This window comes from Mastigoproctus giganteus, chromosome 1, assembly GCF_048544385.1.
Source record: "Mastigoproctus giganteus isolate SK-2022 chromosome 1, ASM4854438v1, whole genome shotgun sequence".
Classification (NCBI taxonomy): domain Eukaryota; kingdom Metazoa; phylum Arthropoda; class Arachnida; order Uropygi; family Thelyphonidae; genus Mastigoproctus; species Mastigoproctus giganteus.
Genome location: NC_143575.1, coordinates 219,578,461 through 219,594,457, shown reverse-complemented (window position 1 = coordinate 219,594,457; position 15,997 = coordinate 219,578,461). Strand labels below are relative to the sequence as shown.

Here is a 15,997-nt window from a genome sequence, read left to right as displayed (position 1 = left end):
ACAATCACCAAGTTGTGATCTGAGGAACCTAAATGACAACTCACTTCGATCGTGTTGGCTGGGGGGATTGCCCGGTATTCTTGTATGTAAATGAACAATCTGTGCAAGGTCATTAGAAATTGCAAAAGCCTCAGCATCTCAACCAGCTGGGTCGGTGTGACTAGAAAACGGAAGCCAGCTGAAGTTGTAAACATTAAAATAACCAAGGAAAATTACTTCCCTGTTAGTAAAGTTGGACTGGAGAATCAAGTTGCAAAAAGAGGAAGTCAGAGCTTCAAGTGATTAGTGGAATTCGGAGAATGGTAGAGACAACAGATGAATTTGACACAATGAGGAAGAGAGATTTTAACCAGAGAAGATCGAAAAGAGGAGATTCCAAATTACCAAGTCTCTGACAGGGAATATCAAAACGGACATATGCACAAGTACCACCTTCGAAGTGAAAGGAATCATACAGCAAATAATTTGGGCAACTGAGATGAGCAGGAGTTGAATCAACTGATAACTGAGATTCTGTCAGAAAAAGTATGTGGGGTTTGGCAGACTGCAAGTGGAAATGGACATCATTGAGATTAGAACTGAGACCACGTATATTTGTGAAATGAACTAGGAAGTGTTTGGAAGGTTTAGATCTTTTCACAGATAAGTTTACTCTATTAGTTAGACAATTCATGGTGTATTCAATAGTAAGGAAAAGTGGGGGGGGGACATCATTAGCATAAGCATATGATGCAAGAAAGCAAGCTTATGCAGCATCAGCCAAAAAAAAAAAAAAAAAAAAACTTCCACTTCACCCCTCCGTTCGTTCGAAATACCTGTCCAGCTGAGCCTTAAATTTATTTAGGCTATCAACTTCCACAAGGGATGGAAGTCTGTTCCACCAACCAACTACCTGCTGGCTAAAGGCATATTTCTACACATCTATCCTACATCTGTCTTTCCTCAATTTGAATTTATGCCCTCTCAGGTGATTATTCAGAGCAAGAGGAAGAATCCTATTGGCATTAAGCATGCTCAAACCATTCAAGGCTTTATACACCTCTATCAGATCACCTCGCCGGTGCCTAGTCTCCAGACACTGTAATTTGCAAAACTTAAGCCTTTCTTCGTAAGAGCAACCCTTTGTTCTAATCACTAATCTTGTTGCCCTTCTTTGTACTTGTTCCAGCAGCTCTACATCCTTCTTAAAATTAGGCCTCCAGACTTGCATACAGTACTCAAGGTGGGGCCTGTCCATTGCCTTATACAAGGGGATAATCACCTCCTTATCGCTGCTAGAAAAATTCCTGTACAGGTGACCCCCGCTTAACGCTGATAATTCGTTTCATAAAAACAGAGCACTAAGCGAGCGCCACATTCCCATAATGTAACATATGTATTTGTGAGTTGCGGTCGGTGCCATAGGATATTTCCTAATCAATAATAAACGGTAGTGAAAAGATGCACAAATGTCGGTCAAAATATTTAATATTCAAATATTTGTACATATAAAATATTTTGCATTACATACGCATATAATGATGTGGTAGCTACTTACGTATCAAAATTAAACTTAAAATTCCAATTAAAATCATGAATTTAATTGATCTAATTGATTTAATTTAATTAATGAATTTAATCATGAAAAATGTGTAGATTTTGGGTTGAACTTTGGCCCTCTTCCAAATAAACAAAAAGGGTATCAATTTTAAATTCCCTGCAGCAGTACCACCCTACGATAAAGTCAACCGATCCTTTGCCGTATTGAAACCTGGCATGTTTTTTTCTTCTTTCAATATGAAACTTCTTTTAGGCATTCGTTTCCACAAAAGTCCTGCTTCATCTATGTTAAAAACTTGTTGAGAAGTATAACACATAATATCCCTCTTCAATCATTTTAACAACTTCTTTTTTGAAAGTTTCGGCTCCTGCACTTGCGGCTTCTCCCTATTTTTTAAATCTATTCAACCAGCCCTTACTAGTTTTAAATGGTTCCACATTATTTTATATTTTTTTCAGGTGAGTTTTCTTCAGATCATCATATTGGCTAATCTCTCTCTCTCTCTCTTTTTTTTTTTAATAATATTTAACTTAACTGAATTCTGCATTGGATATTATCTTCAATAAAATTAGTTAAGTCTTTCCATTTCAATCCTATAGCCGGCCTAGCCCTAGTTGCTTGCAGTGGTACAGCTATCTTTCGCACTGCTAAAATTAATTCTTTATTTTTTTTATAATTGTTCTTACAGTTAAACTTGCAAGTCCTAAATTATGGCACACATCCGCTTGTCTTTGACTGGAATCAATTCGCTTCAAATCGTCTAATTTAATTTTCAAATTCAGTCTTTTTCTTACATTTATAGTCTTCATGCTGCTCTCAGACGTTGCTTTCTCATTCTTATCAGCCATTATTAATTCTTCAAAAATGTAACTGCATTGGTTGCATTAATTATGATACAATGTTCAAGTAAAATGTCCGTTTCGCATGATGTCTAATACGGTACTGAACGATGACTAGACTTCAGATAAATGCATATAACGCAAATATTACAAGCAATACACTTGATCATTTTTTAAAATGTTGATCTCAGTACTACATAACAAGTCACTGCAATTAAATTAGCGTGCGAGAAAATTTCACTGGGCGTGGGAAAAGTTTTAATTCTCTTTTGCTATTCATTTTCAAGCTATCGACTGCATCAAATGAAACGATTTCATTAAATATGCCAAAAATGCAATCTATAAAAGAACGTTATAGTGATCTGTGACAGCATTATAGTCACTCGCGTTATAACAGGGGCCTGCTGTATATCATTGACAAGACACCATGAGCTATTTTTGCAGACCGTCTGCACTGCTCAGAAAACTTCGTACCTGCCTGCACAATTACCCCCAGGTCCTTTTCATTCTCTACCACTGTCCGTGTAGTACCACAGAGTTGATACGTTGCTCTGGGTTACTGTTTCCCACATGTAGTACTTTACATTTGTCAATGTTAAACTTCATTTGCCACCTCTCAGATCATCTGCTCAACCTTTCCAGATCCTGCTGCAGCAGCATAGCATCAGTAGTGTCCTTAACAACCCTGCCAACCTTTGTATCGTCTGCAAACTTGGACATTAAGCTTGATATACGATCATCATTATCATTTATAAATACAGAAAATAACAATGGACCCCACACTGAACCCTGAGGGACTCCATTAATAACATTAGTCCACGATGAGTTGTGTCCATTGATTACCACTCTGTCTTCTCTCCTCAACCATCCCATAGCAGCAATTTGCCTCCAATGTCACACTGCTCCAATTTGTGCAGCAGTTTTCCATGTGCAACATTATCAAAAGCCTTTCTAAGATGCAAATATATAATATCAAAGTTATTCCCTGAATCCAGTTCTTTTGTGACTACATCATAGTATCCAATCAAATTGGTCAGGCAAGACTTTCCCTTAACAAAACCATGTTGTGTCCGAGCTATAACTGAAGTCTTGTCTAGATGATCCCGCAGTGCTTCTTTAACCAGTGCCTCCATTTATATTCCTGGAACAAATGTTAAACTCACAGGTCTATAATTACTTGTGTCAGCCTTTGATCCTCCTTTGTGAATTGGGGTCACATTTGCACATCTCCAGTCTATGGGTACCTCCCCTGAGTCCAAAGAAGCTCTCATAATTATGACTAAGGGTTTGCTTACTTCCTTTGCTGTCTCCTTTAATATCCAGTTATATTAAAGGTGCAAGCAGATGATTCTGCTGTCACAAACCATCCGGACTTCGCCGAAATTGGGTCTACTTGACTTGAATGACACCCGAATATCAGTTCCATCCGCGTTTTAGACTCCCAGGTAGCAAGTACAGCTTGTCTGGCATATCTGAGAGAATGTCTGTGACAACCTCAATGACCAAAGTTTGGATGATACAAAAGTTAGCAGGTGGGTAATTACAGTAATCAGGATATACTACTGCAAGAAGATCTAAGCAAATGAGGCAGATGATCTGAGAAGTGGCAATTGAAATTAATACTGACAAATACAAGGTACTTCGTATGGGTAGCAGTAATCCCAGATTAACATACCATGTGGTATCACACTCACGGTAATAGAGAATAAAAATGAACTTGGGGATAAGAGTCACATAAAGTTCTCTGAGCAGTGCAGACAAGCTGCCAGAAAAGATCATGGTATTTTGTCCCTGATATACAGGAATTTTGCTAGCAAGGATAAGGAAGTGATTATCCCATTATATAAGGCAATGGCTGTCACATTTTGAGTACATGAGGCTTCCAGACTGCATACCAGTCTGGAAGCCTCATTTTAGGAAGGATGTGGATCTGTTGGAATGAGTGCAAAGAAGAGCAACAAGATAGTGAGGAGAACAAAAGGATGCCCTTACCAAGAAAGCTATATTCTGCAAACTGCAGCACTTGGGGACTGGATGCGAGGAGATCTGATTGAAATGTTTAAGATTGAATGGACTGAGTAAGCTCAATGCGGATGGAATCCTTCCTCTTGCTCAGACTACACATGAGGGGGCATAAATTAAATTCAAACTGAGCAACTGAAGTTGCAGGACAGATGCGTGGAAATTTTCCTTCAGCCAGCAGGTGGCGGATTATTTTGGTTGTATAGAAGGGTGCAATTTGAATAAATTTAAAGAACTAGAAACACTGTTGGAGGAACTAACAATTTATATGATAAGTGGTTTTTTTTCCTGATGCTGCATTATTTTGTTACGACTAATACAAAATCTTTTGTGTTGTTCCATTCTTGCATCAAAATGTATATACACAGAGCATTCCTATGTATTTGCCAACCTGTTTTGTATTGTATGGTACAAATATGTGACTGTTATGGAAGGAGTGATCATTTGTAGCTAATAAATTACTAATAATGTAGCTAATAAAGTGATTTCATTAATGTAGCTAATAAAGTGACCTCAAGTGTATACCCTTGTACAAGGGGTGTTTGAAAGTTTGTGGCTCTTGAGTGTGAAAGCCTGGTGGCACAATGGAAAAAATTTCTGTATAACACTTCAAATTGTAACTCATCAAGTTTCATGCAAAAGTAGGCAAGACCTACCACATTCCGGATAGTTTCTTCTAGTCCGGAATGTGGTAGGTTTGGTCTTGGCACTAGAAACGAGTGGGGTGAAAGTGTTATTGAATTTTGTCATCTGAACAGTCCTGTCACAGCAGCACCCGAGAAGGCTCTACACATGGAAATCTCCTGATCATAAAACAAGGAATCAGATTGATTATATCCTTATGAAGCAAAGTAATCACAGCAAAAACACTTCCTGGAGCAGATTGTGGCAGTGATCATCGGCTACTCCAGATTGTTCTCAAGCTGAAGCTGAAAAAGATCATGAATAAGGTTTTCCCTAGACGACTGGATGTAGAAAATATTCCAAACGAGATTCCAGATTATATGTTTGAAACAGGCAATCGTTTTCAAGCTCTATTAGAACAAGATAACAATATGCTGTCTGAGGAAATGTGGGCAAATACAAAAAGCATTATTAAGGATTCAGCAAATAAACACATTGGACAGACAACTTAAGTAGTCGAGACCTGCTAATTTCGTAAAATCGGACAAATGCTTTATTGTAATTTTTCCTTGTAAAGGTTCTGCAATCTCATTATGGATTTAAAATAAACTTTGTGGATTTTTTTTGAAAAGGTTAGTATAGGCTATTTTTGGAAATTTGAAAGGAATATTAAATTATAGAAATATTATATATTTTATTTTAAGGCAAGAATACTCTTACCTGGGGTTTTCTTCAGGAATTTCTATATCCAGGTGAGGTGTAATTCAATTATATGGTAGGAGGACGAAGAAAAAGCCAGCTTTTGTCCTAAATCCTTGCATGGGAAGTAATTGTGGGCATAAAGGGAGATGATGTCCTGAAGCCCGATGGGGGCTTTTCGTTAATACCATCTTGAAAGGAGGGTCAATACATGCCGAGGCCGTCTTTTATAGCACAATAGCACATTCCACTGACGTATTTCAAAAGCATGGTGGGGGGGGGGGTGTTGAGTAGTAATTGTAGATTTTTTTTTTTTTTTTTTTTTAAAATCTACAATTTAAAAAAAAAAGGTAGGAAAGGGAAAGAAAGGGGTTTCTCACTCAGAAATCCGGGTGCGTGACTACCCGTCCCCATCAGTAGAGGTCATGGATGGGGGGGGGGGAGAATTATGTTCTGTTTTTAAACTTGAACTTATAGGATATTTGTTATCGCGTTTTCGAAGGAGGGGGTAATGTCCTGTGTCTAAGTGGTGAGCTACCAATTCGAACTATTATTTATTTTTTCCCCCATTCGGTCTGTTTTTTTCTTTGTTATTTGTAGCTACTTTTAAACCGCTTTTATGTTTTTGGATTCTTGTATGTAGTGACGTTCTCTACCTGTATATAGGCATATACAGGTAGTTCTCAACTTTACAAGTTAATTCGTTCCTAGCACACGCTCTAAAAGTGAAAACTCTTAAAGTGGGAATTTATTTCCCGTAGACAATGTTAAAAATAAGGGTTACATTATCAACAATGAAATTAGTTGGCTAATTAGTTTGTTTAAACGATGACTGATTTATCCAAAAAAATGAAAACGTAGCCTGTAAAATCAAGCAAATTATAATAATATAGAAAATATTTATGACTCACAAATGTTAAAGAACGTTTATTCTTCATCATCATCATTGGCTAAATGCACACTCGTTGATCACCCATTATTGGCTCGGCACTCGGTTTGTTGCACAAGGAGTCGTCTTCTTCAGAAATGCTTCAAGAGGTGTTTATTTCCAAGATAATTTTTTTCTTTTCTTTATAAATTTCAATAGTATGCATAAGCATTTTTTAATGGAACACACAAATTGTAACTAACACGATTTGCACGGAGTAACAAGTTTACGAAGCTTAAAAGGAATGAAGAGAAGATTCTGAAAATTTGTTTTTTATATGATTGAACATTTCAGTAAAGGGCAAACATATTTCACCATAATAATGTAAAAACCCATACAATTCCAGCTATCGGTATTTTCACAAATGCAATAACATCAAGTTTACTACCCTTCTATAACTGCTTGCAGTAACCGAAAAGCCCAATAAACCAGAAGGTGCAAATTGTTTTTATTGTTTTATGGTCGTGACTTCCAGAAATGTGCTTTAGAAAAATATCACAAAGCCGTTCAAAATTGGTTCTTATAACATATGATAACAATGAAAGTGTAGCGCATTTAATGATTTGAATTGGTAACTAATACAATTCACACTACGGGAGTTATTTTAAAAAGTTATTTTTAACTTTTTTAAAAAGTTATAACCTTTTAGGGAGTTATATAGCAAAAATTTGAATTTCCGAGGTCGTGGAATGAATTACCAAAAAACAATGTGTTATTGGGTTCACATTACGATATTTTCACGATACTATGGTAACTGATTAATATCGTAAAACGGGGTCACTGTATTGTATAGCTAAGTGCGTGGTTTTAAATGCGGTATTTATGAATATTTAACATTTATTTTTTGCAATTAATGTTCATATTTTCGATTTTGTTGATACTTGATACTGGAAAAAAAATAAAAAATAAAAAAACTTGTAAACCTGGGAACTCAAAGCGAAAACTGCCTGTATATGCAATCGCAATCCAGTGCGCAGGGAATTGCATAAACTAAGTTTGTTTGCTGTTTGACATCTATTGTTTTTTGTTGATAGCTGAGCTTTTTGGGTATGTTCATAGTTTCTTAGACCTGCTGAAGGCTAGATTTACTCCAGAATATTTGAAGATTTTTTTTTTCAATGGTTGTTGGTACGTTTCAATGTACAGGAGCCCCATCCATTGTTTTTTTGGTGCTTCTCGTTTTGGTTTTTCTTTACTGTTTTTTTTCGGCTGTATTTAAGGTGCCACTCATGAGCCATTTTGGGTAACTGCAGTTGGAAAATCTGTTCTTAAGTGTGTCGATCTCCTGTTTGCATTCATCCTCTGTAGATGAATACCTGAAAGCACTGTTGAACTGGGCTATTAGGATTGATTTTTTGTGAGAGAGGGGTCATAGCTGTCAAAATGTAAATAATTCCCCTTATCTGTAGGTTTGTGGTATATTTTTGTCGTTGATTTTGGTGGCATTTCTTGTTAAATTTAGGTTGTTAATTTCGTCATTTTCAATTGTGAATTGTAGTGTTTTTTCGCCAAAAAAACATCTACAATTTCCAAATTCCCAAACTATAAGTGTAATGAGGTGAGGCAGGACAATTTTCCCCTCCACCCTACTTCACCCTCTTTTTTAACTACTCAACATCCCTCCACCATGTTTTTGATATATGGCAATTGAACGTCCCCAGTCTATAAAATACGGTCATGAAGCCCATCAGGCTTCAGGATATCATCTCCCTTTATGCCTACAATTACTCCCCATGCAAATATTTAGAACAAAAGCTGGTTTTTTCCTTCGTGCTCCTTCCATATAATTGCAATTTCAACACCTTCTGAATTACACTTCACCTGGATGCAGCCGTTCCTGAAGAAAACCCCAGTTAAGAGTATTCTTTTGCCTTAAATTAAAAAATAAAATATATAATATTCCTAAAATTTAATATTCCTTTAAAATTTCCAAAAATAGCCTATACTACCACTTTCAAAAAACCCACAAAGTTTATTTTAAATCCATAATGAGATTGCAGATCCTCTACAATGAAAAATTACAATAATCAGCATTACAATAATTAGCAGGTCTCGACAACTTAAGTAGTCGAGACGTGCTTTTTTACTTTATGTCAAATAGACACATTAGAGAAAAGTCAACGATCAGGAAGCCTTGGATTACAGAAGCCACTTTTAAACTTATTGAACAGAGAAGAACTACAAAAGGTGTACAAGGAAACAAAGAGTATCAGGAACTAAGCAAAATCATCAAGCGTTGTTTAAGTCAGGACAAACAGTATTATATCAATCAAAAGTGTAACAAAATCAAATACCACAACACTAAAAAGATGTATGATGTAATTAAGTCCTTAAGACACAAGTTCCGACCAAAACTTAATGTAATTAAGAACTCCAAAGGGAAATTTTAACAGAGGAGAACACAATCAAAGGAAGGTGGAAAGAATACTGTGAGAAACTCTTCCGAGCACCTGATGATCTGCCACTCCCTCTTCAAGAGCATGATCATGAACCAGTTCCACTGGTTCATGATCTTGAATGGGATCTCATCTATCCCATTATATTAAAGAAAGATTTGAATGGTTTGAGCAAGCTTAATGCTGATGGAATTCTTCCTCTCACCAGATTACACACTTGAGGGAGCATAAATTCAAATTAAGGAAAGACAGTTCCAGAATAGACGTGAAGAAATTTGCCTTTAGCCAGCGAGTAATTGATTGCTGGAAAAAACTTCCATCTGTCATTGTGGAAGTTGAGCTTTAATAAATTCAAGGAAGGACTGGACAAACTTTTTCAGCAAATGGACAGGTGAAATGGGAAGGGGTTTTTTTGGCTAATGCTGTATCGGCTTCCTTTCTTACATCATATGATACTATTAATGCTAATGCTTTTCATGGACTAATGTTATTAGTGGAGTTTCCCAGGGTTCAGTGCTGGGTCCATTGTTATTTTCAATATTTATCAATAATACTGAAGGTATATCAGGCTTAATGTCTAAGTTTGCAGATGATACAAAGGTAGGCAGGGTGGTTACCTACAGTCATCAGGGTGAGCTACTACACTCAGTGTAGTGGATAACAAAAAATAACTGGGGGTAATTTTGCAGTCAGACATGAAATTCTCTGGGCAGTGTAGACATGCTGCCAAAATAACTCATGTAATTTTGTCAATGATATACTAAAGCTTTGCAAGCAGGGATAAGGAGGTGGTTATCCCTTTGTGTAAGGCCATGCATCTTGAGTACTATATACAGGTCTGGAGGCCTCACTTTAGGAAGGATGTAGATCTGCTGGAATGGGTGAGAAGGGCAATCAGATTGGTGAAGTTTGTTATTTGTTATTTGGTTTTTAGGAGCATTAGCAACTAAGGCCATATTGCTCCGGGGATATGCGGTGGTCATTCCCCGACCTTTCCGCATCCTCCGTATTTGGTGGTCACGGGCTCGAACCCCGGTCTAATCAAGAAGCGTGTGCTACGCACTGCTGCTCCTGCCCACCTGGCTACGGAGGCGCCAGATTGGTGAAGGGAGAAAATTGTGCTCTTAAATAGAAAGGCTTCAGTTCTGAAAATTGCATCTTGAGACTAGACACCTGTGGAGAGATCTGAATGAGGTGTTTAAAGCCTTGAATGGACTGAGTAAGCTGACTGCAATGGTATGCTTCTACTTGCTGAGACCACATGGAGGGATATAAATTCAAGTTGAGGAAGGATAGTTGCAGGGTAGATGTGGGGAAGTTTGCCTTCAGCCAGCAGGTGTTGATTGTTGGAACAGGCTTCCATCTGTTATTGTGAAAGTGGATGGGTTGAATAAATTCAAGGAAGAACTAGACAAATTCTTGGATGGTACGGATGGATGGGTGAACTGTGTTGTTTTTTTTTTTTTGGCTGATGCTATATAACTTTGCTTTCTTGCATCATATGCCATTACTACTATTACTACAAACTTCCATCTGGTGTTGTAGCAGTGAGTAGTTTGAATAAATTCAAGGAAGAACTAGGCAAACTATTAAAGGGAGTGAGTACATCATATGCAAAGGTTTTTTTTTTTTTGGCTGATGTTGTATAACCTTTCTTGCATCATTTGCTATTAAGTCCCATAGCAGACGTCAGCTGTTAGTGAAATGCAATTTTTATTTGTTCGTTCACTAAGGCCCTTGTGGTTCATGATAAGATTGGCTCCCAGCAAACAAAATTCGGTTTTCATATATATTTTTACCATTTATCTGGCTTCTGCTTAATTTTTGATTTGGGAATTTTATTCGTAAATTCTCACCTTCTGAAAAAATATAACTGGAAAAACATACAAGGTAGTAAAAGTGACCAAAAGTGATTTTTTATCATTATCTTCCTAAATTGCTTTCAAGTCTAATGAATATGGTGCTATGATACAAAAAAATTAATGTTGAATAACCCTCTAATGGGTATATGGGAAGGGAGAGTCACAAGTAGGCACAACATGGCACTGTGTTCAACACAATATTTTTGTAAAAAATGAAAGCAATATTTTAAAATGGTATACTTTATAACCGTATTTTTTATTGGATAATAAGAACAAAATATCTTTAGTAACAGAATGACTATCATATTACCTCACTTCCAACACAGTAACACAAAAACTGAACATGAAAGTGATAAATGAACAGTGTACAGCACATTTTAGTATTAAAATCGCTGTATTTAGTATTAGCCATGTGGTGCAAAGAAGCCCCAATATGAACAATACTAGGTGATAGTATTGTTCATATTGGCGGTGAAAGGCTCACCTTCATTTAATCAGATCCTCTCATATGTAACCTAGTTAGGAAGCTCCAACCAATAAATAAATTTCTTATGATGTACACTGCTAATCACTGGCCCTTCTTGAGAAACTTGATTATCTTTATTTCAGTGAGGCTTATTTCGAACACAGTATTCCAAGTAGAACCTCACAAATGCCTTATACAGTGGGATTATGAACTTCCCATCACTAAAAGTTCCTTGCTGCTTGTCTACACTGTAGAAAGACCTTCATGTCTGCCTATAACATAACTCCCAAAATTGTTTCTTCCCAATTTTAATTCAGTCCTAAATGTATAAGCTATTTTTTGATTATTTCCCAAGCAAAAGATTTTGCATTTTGCAGTGTTAAACACAGCTGCCACTTCTCTGACCATCCGCAAAGCATATTCAAATCATCCTGAAGGAGTGCTGTATTACCTTGTCATTAATCATTCTCGACACTGTTTGCAAATTTTGATATCACACAGTACATATATATCATTTTAGAAAATAAGAAACAAGAGTGGTCTTGGCACCAATCCCTGAAGAACACTATTACAACAACACTGTCTCCTGTCCTGAAGCCATCCTGTGATCCAACTAAGACTCTTAGGTTCTTAACAGGTTCCAGCTTATATAATAACCTCTCATGTAGGGCTGAATCAAATGCTTTATTAAAGTATTAAATAAACAATGTTGAAATTAGCTCCTACATTCAACTCATGAGTGACTGTCAAAATAGTTAATCAAGTATGTTACACAAGGCTTTCCCTTTGCAAAACTGCGCTCTGTTTCCTGAGAACACCACTGCTATCTATATTACCCTGTATTGCAAATTCTTACTTACTGCTTTCTTGATTTTCCCTACCACTGAAGTCAAACTAACCAGTGTGTAATTATCTACTGCACTCTTAAAACCGCCATTATGTAGGGGGCGGCTACTTACCTTTAAGTTCTCTGTTTTGCTAATAAACAATCTTCTGAAACTCCAGTATCACTAATTTCTTACTGCCCAATTTCTCTTCATCAACATGGACCTTTCAAGGCAATACTTCCATTTAAAAAAAAAAAAAAAAATGGTCAAGAATACATATAAAACTGAAGGCCACAATAGGCAAATTCTAAAATTTAGACTGAAATAATCCTAACAGACAATGTAATTTGTAAGGTTTATTTTATTATTCTGTTGCCTACAGAGAGAGAGTCTACTGCTAAGAGCTAAACATAATGACTACATAATGAAAATGACAATACACTGTTTTTTTTAATCTGGATATTGGTATTAGCATCAGTACCAAATGATGCAAGTTTATACACACAGAGAGAAAGAGACTTCAACATCACCTATATATCCACTACAATAATTTGTCTAGTCTAAATTTTATTTCAAGCTATCCCTAATAGACATTGTAATTTTTAAGGTTTTACTGCAGGCCCATTTACCTACATATGTTTTATTTTATTTATTAATTTTTAAGGTTTTACTGCAGGCCCATTTACCTACATATGTTTTATTTTATTTATTTATTTATTTTTTTTTTTTTTCTGCACAGGGTCTCCTGCAACAAAATTGTTGAGTGCTAAACAGGATAACATTCATGATATGCAATTAACAACATACAGTGCATCCATTTCACGAAATTAAACCACTGATTCTTGACCATGTACAGTAATACCCTGAAGTTACGCGATAGGTGGGTCCGAAAAAAAATCGCTTAAGTCGAATTCGCGTAAGTTGGGGTACAACTGTGCATATAAATACATATAAATTTTGTTTAATTGGGACCAAGGACTAACAAAAACACTAGTTTAGAAGAAAAATATTTAATAAAATTGCAGTTATTTCTACATATTAATACAAAATGTGTAGTAAAAAATAAATGGGTTACATAAAAAGGTTATTTCGATGTCGATGGCTTCATAAAATCTAACAAATTCGTCTGACGACACAGCGCGTTCTTTTTTTCACGCAGAATTTCTTTGTAGCAAGCTAATAATTTTTTTATTCCTTGCTTTTAGCTATAACGCGTTCTTCGTTGGAGTCTGTTTTCTAAAATTTTTAAGCCCTTTTCAATTGAGCTGAGACCTTCTGTCAAGCTTGCAACTGTCGTGTTTTTCTGGTGGAACTGGGTCTGAAGTGTCGGATAGTTCAGTGACGTTTTGCTCACGCATCTCTATGAGCTCATTCATTGTCAGCTTCTAACTATGTGAATCCAACAGCTCGTTGACATCACCATTGACTTCCAAATCTAATTGCCTGGCAAGATTAACAACTTCTATCACATGAGCGACATGATCAGTTTCTGGCGTTGTTTTCGTCTCGGTTTTGAAAAAAAATGGACAAAGTTACTTCCAGACATCATTCAATGTTTTTTGTGAATTTCATCCCAAGATTCTTCAATGATTCTTACGGCATCTAAAACATTGAATTGTTTCCAAAAGTCTAACAGATATCTCACTATTTTGTCTCATAGCTTCATTCAGACGTGCAAACGAACACCTCGTGTAGTAAGCCTTGAATGTTTTGATGACTCCCTGGTCCATCGGTTGAAGCAAGCTGGTTGTGTTTGGAGGCAAAAACACAACTTTTACACATGGGTCGAAATTAATTAGGGTGGCAGGAGGGTGACCGGGTGCATTGTCAATAAGAAGCATCACTTTAAATGGAATCTGTTTAGACTTGCAATAACGTTCGACTTCGGGTATGAAGTGGTGACCAAACCAGTCCTCAAAAACGGAAGCTGTCACCCAAGCTTTATGATTTGACTTCCAAATCACTGGTAAGCTAATTTTAGATATACACCAAACGAAAAAAATCAAGAACAGCGTAACTCTGAATTCGCATAAGTCGGGGTATTACTGTATATGTTTTGGCCTTGACTATGAAAATCCTGCATTTGGCTGCTAAGGGCTTAATGTTTTACATTTCTTCCTTAAATTTATTCAACCTATCAACTTCTATCTGTCGTTGTGGAAGTTGATAGGTTGAATAAATTTAAGGAGGAACTGGACATGCATTTGGAGGGAATGGTGTGATTTTTTATTATTTTATTTTTTTTTTTTGGCTGATCCTGCATAAGCTCATACACTTGCTTTCTCACATGCCACTACTACTACTACTATTTGGCCACTAAGGGATTAATATTTTACAGACTAGTATGAGCACAATGTATTTTTGCCGTGAATCCAAACAAAAGCATACAGAATTACTGGATGTAGGAATGCACAAATGTATGACACTTTGAATTTGATTTCACAAACATGTAACAATTGTTGTTTGTGGCCAAAAAGCTATACTGAATTTTGACAAGTGAAATAATGACTATATCTTATAAAGTTGGTGGTGTTATAATTACACCACTAACTTTAAGATATATATATACACACCTGCAATGATAAGATGCAATGTAAACAGCAATGTCTTCTTGCTGTATCATTATTGTATAACAAGTCTAATACTGCACTTCAATTCTCCACCCACCGCATCAGAAACGACACTGTTATTTAATATTTTAAAGTTAGGTTACAGGAAACTATTATTGCATAATCCTGAGTATATCAACTGCAAGTCCTGACTTTTTTCCAACGTATTTATATACAACTACTAAAACTGGATGTCGCTTTAAGCGCACATGTGAAGGGGAGGTGGAGGTGCGAATATTAATTTACATTTCGCAAAAAAAAAAAAAAAAAAAAAAAAATGATTACTGTATGTATAAATACCGATTATACATGGTGGTGTGCATTACGGTGATTTAACCATTCAGAAATCTGAAAACTTTTTTTTTTTTTTTTTTTACATAAAACGCTATTTTCCTTCCCCATCAAAGCGCAACTGGTTAAATTACTTAAACTATATAATATATTCTAAAAATGAGTTTTTCCGTCCAGCACAGACTTTACTTACCTTCATTCCTGGGGACGAAAAATAAACTTCACAAAACTTTAAAACAAGCACATAATCACCATCTCGGTTTACTGGAATTTCATACCCGAACGAGGCATGATGATACCTTTCAGTCTGATATAAAATTTGGTCTGAACGTGAAGCTCGGCTAATAACCAACTGTTTTCCATAATCTGAAGCAGTTCCGATTTTTCCGTGAAGTGGGTCCCTTCGATAATGTACACCGTTCACGTCAACGTGAGCCTCGCCGCCAGCATTAATAGCATATATCACTTCACCAAGTCCGGCAGAAGTATTACACACTTGTAAACTAAAAATTATTAGTAGCACTTTAACAAATCCATAAAAGCAATAAAATAAGCTTAACAAAATCATCTTGAAAATAAATTATAAGGGTAATTTCCAAACCCAAAGCATTTCAGCTACCTATAACACAACAGCATCAAACACAAACTTCGTTCTACAGGAGTTAAGAGCAACGAGTGATTCCACGCGTAAGTTGCGCTGCCACCTATCTCCCTTAACTTACGCGGCGTCATATATAATATCTCCATATATAATAAGAAAAGTTTCTCTTCATATTCCGGTATAACACAGTGATACAGACACAATCGAACTTCATTGTAGTAGTAGTAGGTAGTAGTGGCATGTGATGCAAGAAAGCAAGTGTATGAACTTATGCAGCATCAGGCAAAAAAATA

The 15,997-nt window shown here is 36.3% G+C and overlaps 1 protein-coding gene across 1 annotated transcript in view; it reads right to left on the bottom strand.

Annotated features, from left to right (window-relative positions):
* Window positions 1–15,690, bottom strand: part of LOC150091532 (malectin-A) — a 100,372-nt gene extending 84,682 nt beyond the window's left edge. Inside the window, exon 1 of the mRNA XM_090384404.1 lies at window positions 15,297–15,690. Within this exon, the coding sequence (XP_090240530.1) occupies window positions 15,297–15,671 (375 nt within the window). The 5' untranslated portion in view covers window positions 15,672–15,690. The remainder of the gene's footprint in view (window positions 1–15,296) is intronic.
* Window positions 15,691–15,997: the final 307 nt, after the last annotated feature.